Here is a 15420-nt window from a genome sequence, read left to right on the forward strand (position 1 = left end):
TTCCAATGGATACAAGTGTAAGAGCAAATCTTTCTATTGAGGGTCCCGTACGTTAATCAAGCTGCATTTTTGGTGAAATGTTCTGCTAGCGTGAGTGTGTCATGAAATGCCTGCCTGCGAAATCAGGGATCGAGGCATCCAGCTTGGCCGGTGCTGGTCATGAAACCATTCCATAAGAAGCTGTGTACGTTAAAGTACATCCAGCTCTGTTGGTCTTCTAAGACTGTAGTACTGCCTTATTTTTCATGGTCTGACCCATGAGCCAGAGCTGTGAAGAAGGCTGTGTGCCATGAGCCAGTTTTGTGAGTGGTTGCTTCCTTCCTCAACTTTGTCATGAATCCCTCAGAGACCAACTATGCTGTCACCCCCAGTCTCATCAGCCGACACCTGTCCCGGCAATCGTATTGTTTTCTGTTTCCAGTTGGTGGAAGCAGATCTCCCTATGATGTAGGGACTGCATAAGCCATCTTGCTACAATAAATCCATCCTTTTACCACTCTTCCCTCAGAAACCTAGTCCTTTGACCTTCAGTGTCCTCTTCAAGGTCTGTCAGCATAGCGTGAAGAAGGCTGGCCATCTCCTACTAATTAAGAATTCTTTCTGTCAAAAAACAAACTGGTGTTACTCTTCTGACAGTTTTTTGCAGAGACATTATTACATTGAACATGCGGAGGACACCCCTGAATTATAATTTTTTTACAAGGGGAGCAGGGGACATCCATGCAACTGTCCCCATACATAATGTCACCATATATAATGTCGCCAATGGGTTTTCCCAGCAACATAATGTATGGGAACATTATAACCTGATATCGTCCTGGGGGCAATAGAATGTCTGGGCATTGTCTTAACCATGGTTGGCCTCTTGTCCACCTGCTGCAGAAAACGCATCTAAAGGGTCTTATGCACTAACGAGTGCCATTTACAGTTGCTTCCGGTCATCCAAGCACACAAGCCTACTCATTCGACTCCCACCTGCATGGCATAACTACTCGCATCGATTACTTCGTAACTGGGTGTGAACATATGCACTTATTCATGGATGCAGCATATATGGGTAGAACCTTATGTGACCATTCCCCACTAACTGTTACACTTGTGACAAGGTCCCTGAGACCTCCTATTCTGACCTAGAAACTAAATTCTAGAGAACTGCTAGATAACACCACTCCACAATAGAGGAGGCAATAGTCAATTTCTTTGAAGATAATCGGCCTACTGCACCAGACTCTCTGGTCCTATGGGATGCATTTTCGATGGGACGCATTGCTGCTACTTTCTCTCCTCCTCCTGAACCATTGGCTGACTCTCACCCTAACACACCCCTCTCTATCCTTCATCTCTTTATCTCTAACACTCTGGATGTCCTTGCCCCTGTCATGAGGATCTGCTTGAAGCCCAAATCCAAGTGCGACTCTTGGTACAATTCCGACCTTGCCACCCTTAAACGCAAGTAGGGGAGCGGAGAGGAAGTGGAGGGCCGCGGACGCACCCCCTGACAAAATGGCCTGCTCCAAAGGCAGTACTGACTCTCTGTTCTCTTTAAGAAGAGAACCTACATCTCTGCGGCATCTAACAACTCAGATGAACTTTAAAAAATCTGCAAATAGCTTGCCAATCCTGCTGCAGTCTCTACATCTCCTGTTCCCTCTGCACGGCCTTGGCCTCTCATTTCACTACTAAAACTCAGGACATCCTGTCCACCCTTTCTTCCTCTACCTCCTCCTCTACCACTCCTGGCCCGTCTGAGGCCGTCTCTCCTCCTTTCCCCTGTTCACCCTTTGCAATGTTTCTATACAAGTCTGATTTATGAAAGTCTCATCAAAGTAGGTTCTCCCCTACTCATCCAGAACAATCAAGGACCACATCGACACCTTTGCTCCATACTTGGTCGATTTCTGCAATCACTCTTTTGCCACTGGAACTTTCCCCTCCCCCTTAAGCACTCTCTTGTGCACCCCCTTCTAAATAAGCCCTCGGCCGATCCTTCCTCTGCGGCTAACTATCGCCTAATCTCCATCACTCCTTTCCTGGGCAAACTCTTGGAAAAGCTGGCCATCTCCCAGCTTAATCTACATACTGAATCTGTTGGTTGCCTCCATAACCACCAGCGTGGCTTCAGAGCTGCCAGACGCATGGAAACGGCTCTCCTGAACACCCATGAAGACTTGCTCTCCAATCTTGACTCTAATCTCCCTTCTGTCCGCATTCTCCTTGCTCTATCCTCCGCTTTTGACAGTATTGTTCAATGGACAGAATGATGGTCATTTGAATGAAATCCCAGAAGAAACAGGACAGCTGAATGGAAGAGAAGAATGGTGACATCACCGTCACACGAAGCAAGCTGACGTGCATAGAAGAGATGCAGAGACAAGAGAATGAAGATATTCTATAAGGCATCAAGAAAGTATCAAAGATAAGTGACATCTTGGGATCAAGATGAAGAAACTTATGCTACAGAACTGATGAAGATATCAAGTCATTTTACACGTGTACATATGCAAAGAAACGCAAGCAGACAAGGTATTCTTGATGCTAGCTTTATAGTGAATAGATTGCAGAATGCGCCAACATATACATATATAGGAGCAAGTAAAGAATGGGTGTTTCCACTACGTATTGTAGCAGAGCTGCACTAAAAAAGAAAGGCCTCTTTTCCAGTGTGTCGCAGTTAAAAACAATTGAATGAATTAACAGGAGTGAAACTCAGAAAGGCAAGGCTGGAGGAGCCTAAAGAAGCCCAGCGGCCTCATAACGAGTCACCCGGTCTGGAAATAACGGTGGCGGTAAACCCGCCGCCACCGTTGTTTCCGGACTGGGTGATCTCGAGTTCTGCAGGCGGGAGGTGTCATTCCCGCCAGGTCTGACCTGGCGGGTTTAACACCACCCGCCTGCGGCACCATCCTATGGGACTCAATGGGAATGGGGATTTACCGAATTCCGCCTCCAGAATTCCTGGGTCACCGGGGTCGTAATGCCCCGGTTATTCCCTGAATCACAGAGGCGGAATGGTAATACGAGTCTGGCGGTAACCTGCTGGAATTTCAGGCACGGTTACCGCCGGACTCGTAATGAGGCCCAAGGTCTTATCAGGCTGTGGTGAGCAGACATTGGATTCAAATTGTGTGAAAGAACGAAACTCCTGTTCAGAAGACACAAACAAAAACAAGGAAGACGTCAGAGGTCTATTAGAAAATACTATTTTAAATACACTAGAGCTTGATTTTGTGGTCTTCAGTCACTTGGAAGGATGAAGTTGGACGAACATGACGACCGCACCTTCGCATGAGGGCAGAGCGTGCCTTCACTCCCCTGAATTCTCCAGAGCAAAAGAACACTCCTAAGGACAAGTTCAAAGCCTTAATTGTCAGCAGACCACTGAGGTGATGATAGATGAAATGCTAATTGGTGGGAAGCTATGGTTAAAGACTAGCTCACCAGCACCTGGAAGACCAACCTGCGTGCTGCTAACGTAGGTGGAAAAACACTGACGGAGGTTAGAGTGCCAACCATTCGTAGGGGGCTGCTTGATTAAGTGTCCTATAGTTTGTGTAACCAATGGGACGGTGTTTAGTGACGTTCATAGTAACCTGTTTGAGGGGAGGGCTTAGTTGCCCCACCTGATGTTAAGAAACCTATCACTTTCTTTCACTTTCTTAGACTAGTATGGACCGTGTACTTAGATTTTCCCTTAGAAGCAATCACAATTGCCACTAGGTTTTTGTAGTTTGCCACGTAGGATGGTGTTAGTAAATACTTAGATTGACGTCACCTATGAGGAGTTTTTGTTATAAAAGAACGCTTTTTTTTCAAGATGCATTGAGAAACTATGCGCTGAGACATCCGTTGATGTCCGTTGTACTCCCTGTTTTAGATAATTGATATCAAACAGTTAGCTTTTTGCCAACTACCTGAGTCGTTTCGATTATTGATGTTTGAGTAACTTCTGCATCCCCATTCATCTCAAGGGTATTGCTACCTCGTCTTAAAGGGCTGGAGTCTGCCAGTTCAAATTCAAGGATAGTAGGCCCTGTCAGTCATGCAGTGACACTCAGTCAATGAATCACTTAGTAAACCCACCTTGTTACCAGGATACTTTTCTGAATAGTGGAACACACAAATTCATGGAACATTATGAACCTATAACTACATTTAGCAAACCCCTGAGGTTTACCAGGTGAGTAAAACTTAGGGCCTCATTACGACCCTGGCGGAACGGGTTAAACGGCGCCGTAAAAGGTGACAGTGCCGTTCCGCCACATTACGAGGTCCCCTCGCTGGACACGGTAAGCACGCCTGGGAAAACCAGGCGTGCTTACCAGGTCCCGCGAGGGGAAGAGGGAGCAAACAACGGGCCATCTCGTTATGGCCCGTTGTTTGCTCCCTCTCCCATTCCCATTCAGCCCTATGGGGGCTGAAATGGGAATGGGGAAGGACCGTGTCCGGGTCCTTGAGGGAGGAATTACCGGGCCATCCAAACTCGGAATGGCCCGGTAAGTCCTCATTCCGAGGACCCGGACACGGATGCGATTTCGGCGGCAGCCATGCCGCCAATAGCGGCATGGCTACCGGCCGAACTCGTAATGAGGGCCTTAATGTTGTAATAAACTATAACAATTGTTTTTCAGATCAGTGAAACAGATTGAGGCAAGCACTAACTCTCTAACTTATTTTAGGATGGCACAAGGCAGACCAATGTAAGTAAGACCTTACTACATTTAGGATAACATTCAGTTATACTAGGTGAGTAAGCCTACAATACACTTATTCAGAATGGCACACAGCTATTCAAGGGGAGCAAGACATAGAACATTTTAAAGGGGCTACCAGCAACTTAAACATATGTATAAACCTAAGACTGTTTTAGAATCTGTATAAAGCAGACCAGGGAAAACAAAACCCAATGTTACACTTTGAGAATGACCTAATGTTATTCAAGGTAGGTAAACCCAATGTAGACCTATTCTAGACAGGCTATACAGCAGGTCAAGGGAAGCAAGACCCAGTTGGTAAATGTATACACTTCTTCTGAAATAGTTAGGTGAAGCCAACAGCATTACTTTTGGGACGTGGGGGACCAAGTCACAGGTGAGTAAAATAAGCTTATACATACATATATACTTTTTAGAAGCGGAACACACTTTGAAAGTAAGAACTTTTGTAACTGCTCATTTCAGAGAGGCATTTACCAAACCAACTCTGTTACAAGTAAGTAACACTTAAACACTTGTTATTTTATTCAAGGCAGAATCCTTTTCTTATCCAGTCTTTCCCTAGTACATTGCATGAGTTGTCTCAGAGGCAGACGAGGTACCCTAGAGGTCTAGGTGCCAGCTGTAGGCAGGTGGATAAAGGGTTCAGTTGCAGTGAGCGGACTTCAGGGATTCAAGTCGTGTCTCTGGAGAGCCAGGAGGAGGCCACCAAGGTTTCAGACAGATTTCGGAAGACCATGCACCGCACAATGGCTCTAGGTCCCAGGGTATTGCGTTATTGAAGTCCAGCAAGGTCGCAGCATGTCCCGGGATGACTCAAAATGCTTGACTTCTTGAGACTAGTGTATCTCACTAGCCTCTTGGTAGGAGTCATCCTTTTCGGGACCCCCAGGTCGATTAGAATGAAGGGTCAGAGCAGCCTCTGGTTACACAGCAGGCTCTCTGTTAGCTGGAAATAGCTACAGCCGTTGTTTCTTCATCTTCTTCTTCGATTCCAGCTCCAATGGTCAACTTGTCAGCAGCTTCCCGGTTTGGAGTATTTATCAGGAACTACAGCACACCTTCTGCATTCTCTCCCTGAATTTTACAGCAAGGGGCAGGCTGGCTGTCCAATCAGGACAGCCAGCCCCCCACTGAGAGTTGGTTCCTTTCAGGCAAGGTGAAAGACAAAAGGGCTGCAGAGTTTTGGACTCCTCCCTTGCTTCCCGCCTTCTCAGACACTCTAGAGCCTGGGCGGGGAATCCAAAGGATTCCCACCAAAGACAAAACTTCCACTGAGGTTGTTCCCACCTAGAATGACAGAGGAATACCTCAGGAACAGCAAGCACAAAAGAAATGGCAAAAAAAGAAGGCGCCCACCATTTCTGAATAATAAAGACTAAAAGTCATAAAGGTGAAACCACTGTCACCAGCCATTCATGTAAAACTTAAATTTGTAACAAAATGTTACCAGGTAAGTAAGAAAGGGGATACATTGTATTCCCCAAGCACTCCCCATAAGGTAGGGGGTGCTGGCTCACTTATACAAAATGTGAAGGGGATGTAGTTGGGAACTGTAGTTCACCCAAGTATAGGAAAGAAAAATTAACAGGGGGGCCCAAAGGGACAACCCAGACTAAGCCCAAACATTATACGAAACTATAACTTCAACCATACACTATGGAGAGACAAAGGTCACTATTCAGAAACGTATCCTGGTAACAGGGTTGGTTTACTAAGTGATTCCTTAACTGAGTGTTACTGCATGACTGACTGGATTGTATTCAAAATGTATATATAATAATAATCTAGTTTTATTCCCCAAGAATAGCTGATTGCATTCTGAATGTGTAATAGGTTTGACTTACCTTGACTACTTATTGTAATCTTAATAAGGTTATACTTTGGGTTGTATCCCTTTAGTAGTCAGTTGGTTTTTATAATTGTGTTAATATATAATGTTGGCCTACTTGTATTTAAATACATAGGCCCTCATTACAACAGGCGCGAAACCATGGCGCTATTAGCACCATGGTTGGTGCCAGTGTTGTAACGAGTCCGCCATGGTGAAATGGGGAAAAGTTGGCGGGGCGGTATTTCCCCATTTCACCATGGCCCTTCCCCATTCCCATTTTCGCCCCATAGGGCTCAATGGGACTGGGGAAGGCGCTAAGTACGGTACCGCAAATTGCGGTACCGTAATTAGCACCGAGGCCCCTTTGCGGCACCCTACTTTAATGGCTGGTAAAACCAGCCGTTAAGGTTGGGTCCCGCAAAGGGACCTCGTAATCAGGCGTTAAGGGTTTAACGGCGCCGACACCTTTTACGGCGCTGTTAAACGCTTAACGCCAGGGTCGTAATGACCCCCATAGTGTTTCAGTGTTTCTTTGGACCATATGTATGCTACCATGTCTTTCTACCCAGCTACAGCTCTCTCTCCCTCCTGAAATAAGCCTGGCTGTTCTGTCTATGCTACCAACAGTCTCAGGTGTTACCGCCTTATACTGAGAGTGGAGTTTTGTACTGTCTCGGTTGTATGGTTTTACTAAGCCCTTAGTTGGACTTCAGAAAAACTGTCCTAACATACACACTATGGTAACTGCAAGGGATACTCACATAGGGTGACATATTCCGAGACGGCCAACTCATAAACTTGACCCCATTAAGATGCGATTATGACTTACCATTAGGACCCCTACTAAGTGACCCAGCATTGACCACACTATACAAAAGGAGCAAGGGAATAATAACATCAATTTATGATGCTATACTAGACAAAACAACCCAATCAGAACTGAAAGTTAAAAAAGTGTGGGAAAATGACTTAGAAATTACTTTCGATGACATGCAACGGTAAACCATGATGCTGTTTCCCAAAAAAGTGTTAAGTAACTAAAGATTTAAATCGATCCAATAAAATCTTTTACAAAGAACATACTTAACTCCAGAGAGGTTGTCCTGACTGTACCCCACCACGCAACAACACTGCCCAAATACTTCTCACAAAATGCAAACTTGATACACATGTTCTGGAAATGCCTGCACATTGCTCCGTTCTAGGGAGAAATACAGCAAACTTTGAGAAAAATAGGGATGGAATGGGTACCCACTGAACCAGGAGCCTTTTTATTTGGCCTCCGATCAAGAACGGTGAATAAGCAAAGCTTAAATAAATGATTAAACCTATCAGCTGTCAGAAGAATAGTCAAAGCAGGGAAGGCGACAACCCCCCCTAGTGTTAAAACATGGGCAGCTGATTTGAAACATGGGCAAGAGTGGAAATCACTAAATTCCAAGAGAATACTTATAGAAACAATCAGGACAGAAAGGAAACTCTGATGCAATGGGAAGAGACACTAATAGCACTGGTAGGAGCAAATGATAGTAAAACACCTTGATATGTGTCTCATGTGTCTCTGTTCACCCCTTAAGTGCTACTAAGAACCTGAATCACCAGAGATTATACCAATGCATATATAATAGAATTAAGTAACCCAGTCCAAACCCGTGCCAGTCATGGCTCTTCCTTATCTTGCCTCCATAGACAAAGAACAAGACGGCTAATGGTTGGTCCTAACTGTGGGCAGACATTGCTCTTAAATGGTTTGTTAGGTTACTTGTTTTCTTTTCACATGCTTATGTTATAAAGTTTATGCTTAATGATTATTGCCTGCAAATTCGGTGACACAGCAAATGTTTATTAATAACTAACTTACATGATGTATAATGCATCTTACTGACACCAGAAGATATCTGTACTGTGCAAAGTGAATAACGAAATTTACAACAAAATAAGTTGCTTCCAGTGTTATTGAGCACATATGCTCCTACTGCTAAGTATTGGTTATTCAGTTTGAGCAACCCAGACACAAACAATAGCGAGTAGGGGTGATGTTTTTCTCTGATCGTAAGGTCATCGTATCACTACAGCCTGCAAGCACTTTACTCTTCTCTTCCATTTTCCCACCTTAGAGCTCTCAGGTTTAGTGTAGTCATCTGTGAGAAGGCCACCCAGTCTGGTTTTTGCTTGGAATTATGGGAATTGTAGATTTCCTACATTTTGAATGGGGATGAAAAAAAATGACAAATCCCAGAATCCAAAGAGAAAAATACTGGACTGGGGAAGGGCCTCGGGTGGCTGGAAAATGTAGGCGGTACACTGTATGTTCTCGCGTGTATTTCCAGCCACCTGATTTGCTGAGCGCCCTTCCCTAGTTGTGAAAAGACTGGTCGCCTCTATAGCAGATCTTGGAAATAATGTGGGACAGGAAAATAGATACATTGAAAGAATAGGCATGTGCCCTTTGGAAAACGGTTACTTGACAACATTGTGAATTCTAAATTAAGACGTTAGTTTGATGCCTGCAATGAACTTGTGTTTGTATTTCCCTTCAGGCCCTAAGGGTAGCAAAGGATTCTCAGGCATTCCAGGCCAGCCTGGATTTGATGGGCCTAAAGGACAACCAGGAAATCCAGGATTAGTTGGAATACCAGGACCGCCAGGTGAGTGCTGATCTTATTAAGTTATGGCATATTTGGTAACAGCTGGATTTAAAACTTTAACACAGGAGAGAGCTGTCTCTACAATCAGAATTAAAATATACAAATGTAGTAGCATAATTACAGCACCTACTTTCAGTTTTAGCGCGTGAGGAGGCATTCGTCCTACAGCATTTTGCTCTTTAGAGCCAGAAACGTTCAGCCAGTAATTAACTGTTCATTGACACTGGAACCGCCGTGCCCTGTGTGAAGAGAAGTGGGGGTGGAAAAACTAACTTGAAATTATTCTGAATGTTTGCGATAGTTGAAGGTGAAGGTGACCCTGTAGCACTATGTTCATTCTGTTTGTTAAAATGATAGCTGCCATTTGGACATCATAGGGCATCCTAACACTGATAAATTGCATCAGCTGAGTATGGAAACATACCTAAGCATTATATATATATAGATAGACTAGCTGGGGTACCCGGCATTGCCCGTGTCCTGACCGAGTGGTGTCTCATGTGCCCTGGAGGATATTGCTCATGTCAGCAAGTCTTGCATCAGTTTGCTCTGGCATCTCATTTACCCTGGAGAAAGTTGCTCTTGTTTGTTGTTGTGTTTCAGAAGCTCTTAATATTGATTTTCGCTTTGCATCAGATGGAGCTTTTCCAAGTGATGTTCATTTTTTGTGCGGCAGTGTCAGTCACTCAATGGCTTCAGCATATTTAAGAAAATGTCCAAGAAAGATTGATTGATTATGCTCTCTTCTCGTGAATGAACTTAGGTAAACTGTAACCTTTTTGTGCCATTTCCCATATTTGGAGTGGCGTGATAACATTTTGAATTTTTTTATTTCCCTTTTAAAATGCTTTAATAAACACTTTCGAACTGTATAAAGTAGTAATACATTTCAACGCCATAACCAACATATCGAACATTTTGCTTCAGGCACTTTTCCAAATGTTGTCTACTTCTAGTACCTACTGTAGTGAATCGGGGTGAGCATCAGTAAATGAGGGTGTCTACGGAGTGAATTCCTTGCATCCAAACATAGACTACAACTTTGCACCAGACAAATGTGGAATCCATGCAAAATTTGGTAGCAGTGAGTTCAATAGTGTGGATTTGTATAGCCGGACAAACATACACACAAACATCCAAAGTTTTTTTTGCATATACTATTTTTGCATCCAAACATAGACTATGATCTTGCCCCAGACAAAAGAGGAATCCATGCAAAATTTGGTAGACGTGGGTTCAACGGTGTGGATTTGTATAGCCGGACAAACATACACACATTCTTGGGGACGGACAGCGCCCTTGTTCAGCTCGCAGGCCAGTTTTATTGCTACATGTCATCAGCATGAGGTCACAACTTGGGCCCTTCTCCAGAAAACCTATTGGGCCAAATGATTGGGTATTGAGTATTCTACCACCTATAATCGACATTATAGATGTTGTTCTACTGGCCCTTCCACGTCAGGTGGCTGGCCTGTTCCATGCCCAAGTCACTAAGTATAACATTGTTGCAATGCTGTGGACTTACCATTGGTTCTTGCCCGTTGCTACCCACCCCTAGGGTACAAGACTGTGATTGGCTAGAGCTCATGTCCCCAGGCCTGGGATCTGCAAAGATTCTCAGCTCACTGTGTGCCTCTTCAAGGTAATAAGAATGACTATGGGCCTCATTATGAGTATGGAGGCAGCCATGCCCTTAATAAGGGCATGGCTGCCTCCATACCGGGTTCCATGCCTCCATATCGGGTTCCTTCAATGAGGAATTACCGGGTCATGCCAACCTTGGAGGACCCGGTAATTCCTCATTGAAAAAACCCATCCCCAATGGGAATGGGGAGGGAGCTAATAATAGCCCGTTAATAATGGGCCCGTTATTAGCTCCCTGGTCCCCTTGCGGGACCCGCTAAGGACGTCTGGTCTGACCAGACGTTCTGAGCGGGTCCCGCAAGGGGACCTCGTAATAGGGCGTCCCGTAATAAACGGTGCCGGTCCCGTACCGGAACCCTTCATTAGGGGAGCACCAGGGTCAGAATGAGGCCCCATGTGTCTGCATTGTAACTTATGTGTACCACCTTAGCTTACAAGAGTGCTCTCCTGATCGGCGCAACACTTGTTGCATAATGTTGCATACTTGTCTCTGTCTGTGTCTGGTGGTGTGGGACCGGCTCTCCTTTCCCACTGCGGTTCACTGTCCATTATCTGCTTCGGCACATGTTCAGAGACCACGAATTTGAGCTATGCAGCTATGAATTATGAGGATTTATTAGTCTTTTCTTCAGCTGGTCCCTTTGTCGTCTGGGGATTGGAATATCATCCGTATATCCTAACCTTGGCTGTGGCTTCTGTCTCACACGTCTTGCTCCCTGTCCAGGCTGAACCAGCTCAGCTCATCTCTTGCTCTGAGGCCTGGGGCCTGCTGTAATTTTCTTAAACCTTATAATGCGGTTTCTACTGTGTCCATAATATACTACATTCCCATGGGTTAGTCACACGTGTCTCTGTCAGGTCCCATAGGTGCTGCTGGAGTTCCATAGAGTTATTTGCATGTAAGCATCTGCAAACCCTGCTCATGATCTCTTGTCTCTTGCGGTTTCTGCGTTTGCCTAATGGCAAAATAATAAAAGCAATTACAGTATGTATATGTATCTGTCCTCTAACTATAGAACTTTAGGCTTGTGTTCTTCATGTATTTGAGTGCGTGTTTCTGTCCGAAGTGTGGATGGCACTTATACTTCATGTCTAACGCTGCTATGTCATGGTGTCTCTAACGACGTCAGCAATATGGCTTCTGGGTGCTTTAGTCCAAGCTGTCCATACAAGTGTCCTTAATCATGGCCTGTGGCTCTTCATCCACACAGGGATAGATCTGTATGTCCCTTCAGCGGTAGGGCTGGCTGAGGGGATAACTCTCGATATACTTGTCAATCATGGGTCCATTGGGGATTCGTCCAAAATAGAATGGGTGATTGCGGTGCTTTCTGTTATGCTTCCTGGTCATGAATTTAGTAGGAGAGGGAGGGGGTGGCAGGCTTCCCCATTCCTCTTCAACATACATACATACATTCAGCTTTATATATTAGATTCGGATGGAAGGCCCTGGCTCTAGCTTGTTCAGTAAGAATAAACGCTTGATGTGATGACTTTCATTACACATTATTGATTGAAAGATGACCCACTAATGACAGCAACAAACATTGTTTATAATATTCCTGAATTTAACTGCAAAACCCACATTAGGTGGCATTTCATTTTTGTGCAATATTCTCCCTACTTGTAAGTCCTTTGGACTCTTGGAATTTTGATCAGTTCTCCTGAGTGAGTGGGAACCTTTTCACTCAGTCTTTTACTCTATCTCTGGTTAATGATTTCCTCCACCATTTAGGGTATCTGCAATGTATTATTGCAGCTCACAGCACTTTCTGTGCAGTATTGCTGGGAGCTCTTTGAGCTACGGTTTTGAAAACTACGGTTTCCAAGGATAGGGGGATACTTTTTATTCCACTGTACTATTATTTTGTGGAATCAGCACACCCCGCCTTATGTTTAGTGCTGAGGGGACACAATGACCCTCATTACAAGTCTGGCGGTCTGGTAACAACGTGCGGGTGGCAGCATGCACTGACACTATTACCGGATCAGACAATTCTGACTTAATATGCCGGTAGCACCGGCATCGGTAACAGCACACCCCATGCTACTGGTGCCAGAGACACAGGCATCAGAAGTACCGGCACCGCCAAGACACCTGCTGGAAACACCAGCACTACAGAACCACTGGCCCATTACGAACATGTTTTTTCCGGAACTACTGCCATAAAAATGCTGGTAGTACCAGAAAAACCATGCCGGAAACATTGGCATCGCGGACCAGGCAGTAAATGGTCCCAGGTGGGGCCAAATAGGCCACAGGTGCACCAATTCCCCCCAGGTGCACTCAATACATACAGCCAGGAACACTAGAAAAGGCGCACATCGACACCCAGAACACTCCACCAACACAACAATGCTGCCCCTCTGTGTGCTAGCAATGGACATGTAGGCGCTGCACGCTGCAGTGCAGCTGAAAGAGCTAGAGGAGGAGAGTGATGGCTTGGATGCAAGTGGCGAGGCAGTCCCAATCAGTCATACCCCGCACAAGGCCCACACCCTGGGCCCTGACAGATAGGCGCACACACCCTGTACCGGCTAAACAGGGAGACAATACAATAACTACTGACCCTAATCCAGGGCGACATAGGGAGCAGGATCGGAATCCGGACAGCCATACAACCGCTATTGAAGCTGGTGTCGGTCCTGCACTTCCTATCCACAGGCACATTCCAGCACTCCGTAGGCCAGCTTCATGGCATATTGCAGCCCACCTTCTCCAGATTGCCGGTGCAGGTACTGAAGGCCCTCCCAACCACCCTGGCACAGGTGAATGCCACCAAGGACCACTTCTACACGCTTGCTGGCATGCCAAATGTGCTCGGTGCTTTGGACTGCACACATGTTGAGTTGGTGCCCCCACACGACACAGAGGAGGTGTACAGGAACCGCAAGCAGTACCATTTCCTCACTGTACAGATGACCTGTGATGCCAACCTCACCATGCACTGCTGCGCCCAGTTCCAAGGGTCAACCCACCACCCCATGGTTCTGCGGAATAGCACCCTGCCAGCATACACGGCACAATAGACAAAGGACCTGGATGCTGGGTTAGTACATGGACAAGTACACACACATTGCTGCATGGTTCACAGGACACAGGAGGTGTGGGGGTATGACACATATGCATGACCCACAACCACCATGCATCAGAGGGTACAACCGGTGCGTGACCAAAAGTCAGTCCACGAAACACAGGTGTAACACCAGACTGTTGTCATGTCAGTCAGTAGCAAGTACATACATGAACCCTGAGTTAGTAAACAGGCAACACACTACAAGTACCAGAATGTAACACTGCCACTCCAACAAATCAATACCTGCAGTGCACTGTCCCACCCAGACCAATGAAGGCATGTCCTTGCAAGGTGCATGCATGCACTCACTGTGCAAAACCCTCAGTCATAGGCAACACCACTGCCGTGAACCACCTTCCATACATTTACACTTTCAATGCAAATGTCAAAGTGCCCCATACAGAGCACCATTGTCACTTGTGTGAATGCTGGTGCACAATTGTGACTGCTATCGGACAAGCACAGGGGTGTAAATCAGTGGTATAGGATGGGAGATGGACAACACGTCCATGGAGTGCTGTTGCCAGCTACTGTGATGACAAAAAAGCAATGTGTATTGTGAGAAATCTTGGGGTATTCTCCCACGCAGACCCTGAAAATCCTCTATTCAGGGAGGGCCATCGCTTTTGGATCTCAACCCTGTGTTAAGATGGATTTGTAAACTCTGACCTGGTGAGAGGTTTAGGAGGCCACCCTACTTTAGTGTAATAGGGGAACCTTCTGGACAAGCAGACCATCAAGGTAGCTTGGTGGTGGTCAAGACTAAGGTAAAACCGCCTGGTTACCGCCGGACTCGTATTACCATTCCGCCTCCGTGATTCCCGGAATTGCCGGGGCATTACAACCCCGGTTTTCCGGGAATCACGGAGGCGGAATGGTGTTAATCCCCATTCCCATCGAGTCCTATAGGACTCGATGGGAATGTGGATCATGTAAACACCGGCAGCATCTCGTAATGCTGCCGGTGTTTCCTCGTCCGCCTGCAGGCGGGCGGTGTTAAACCCACCAGGTCAGACCTGGCGGGAACATCACCTCCCGCCTGCAGGAGTCGGGATCAGGCGGTCCAGAAACAAAGGTGGCGGCAGGTTTACCGCCACTGTTATTTCCGGACTGCCTGAGTTGTAATGAGGCCCTAAATCTCATGAGGGGTGAGAATGATCATAAGCCCACAATGAGCACACACAGTAACAAGCCACATATGACTCTTAGACATGTGTATATCAAAGATACATATTCATTTATTATAGGCCTTATAATCAAACATGAATAATCACAGTAATAAGGAACAATTACCACACACGTGTATCACTATGTTACATATATACAATTGCTTTTAGCCTAAAGCAAGATGGGGGAAAACACATCCACGGCCTGTACCAGAAGGGGGTTAACACAGTTATTGCATTGGGTGATCTTCAGAATCCAAAACCCTATCTCAAGCAGTCGAACCCTATGAAGTAGGGAGCCTTGCGCTCAAAGGTACAGCAGTGCGTTTACAACACATG

At 45.7% G+C, this 15420-nt stretch overlaps 1 protein-coding gene across 2 annotated transcripts in view; it reads left to right on the top strand.

The window, feature by feature from the left end:
• Positions 1 to 15420, top strand: part of COL4A6 (collagen type IV alpha 6 chain) — an 856046-nt gene that overhangs the window by 692268 nt on the left and 148358 nt on the right. For both annotated transcript variants that reach the window (XM_069612628.1, XM_069612629.1), the window contains one exon: positions 9087 to 9194. In XM_069612628.1, coding sequence (XP_069468729.1) covers positions 9087 to 9194 — 108 coding nt within the window. The remainder of the gene's footprint in view (positions 1 to 9086; positions 9195 to 15420) is intronic.

This window comes from Ambystoma mexicanum, chromosome 5p, assembly GCF_040938575.1.
Source record: "Ambystoma mexicanum isolate Mex_15411 chromosome 5p, UKY_AmexF1_1, whole genome shotgun sequence".
NCBI classification, from domain to species: Eukaryota; Metazoa; Chordata; class Amphibia; order Caudata; family Ambystomatidae; genus Ambystoma; species Ambystoma mexicanum.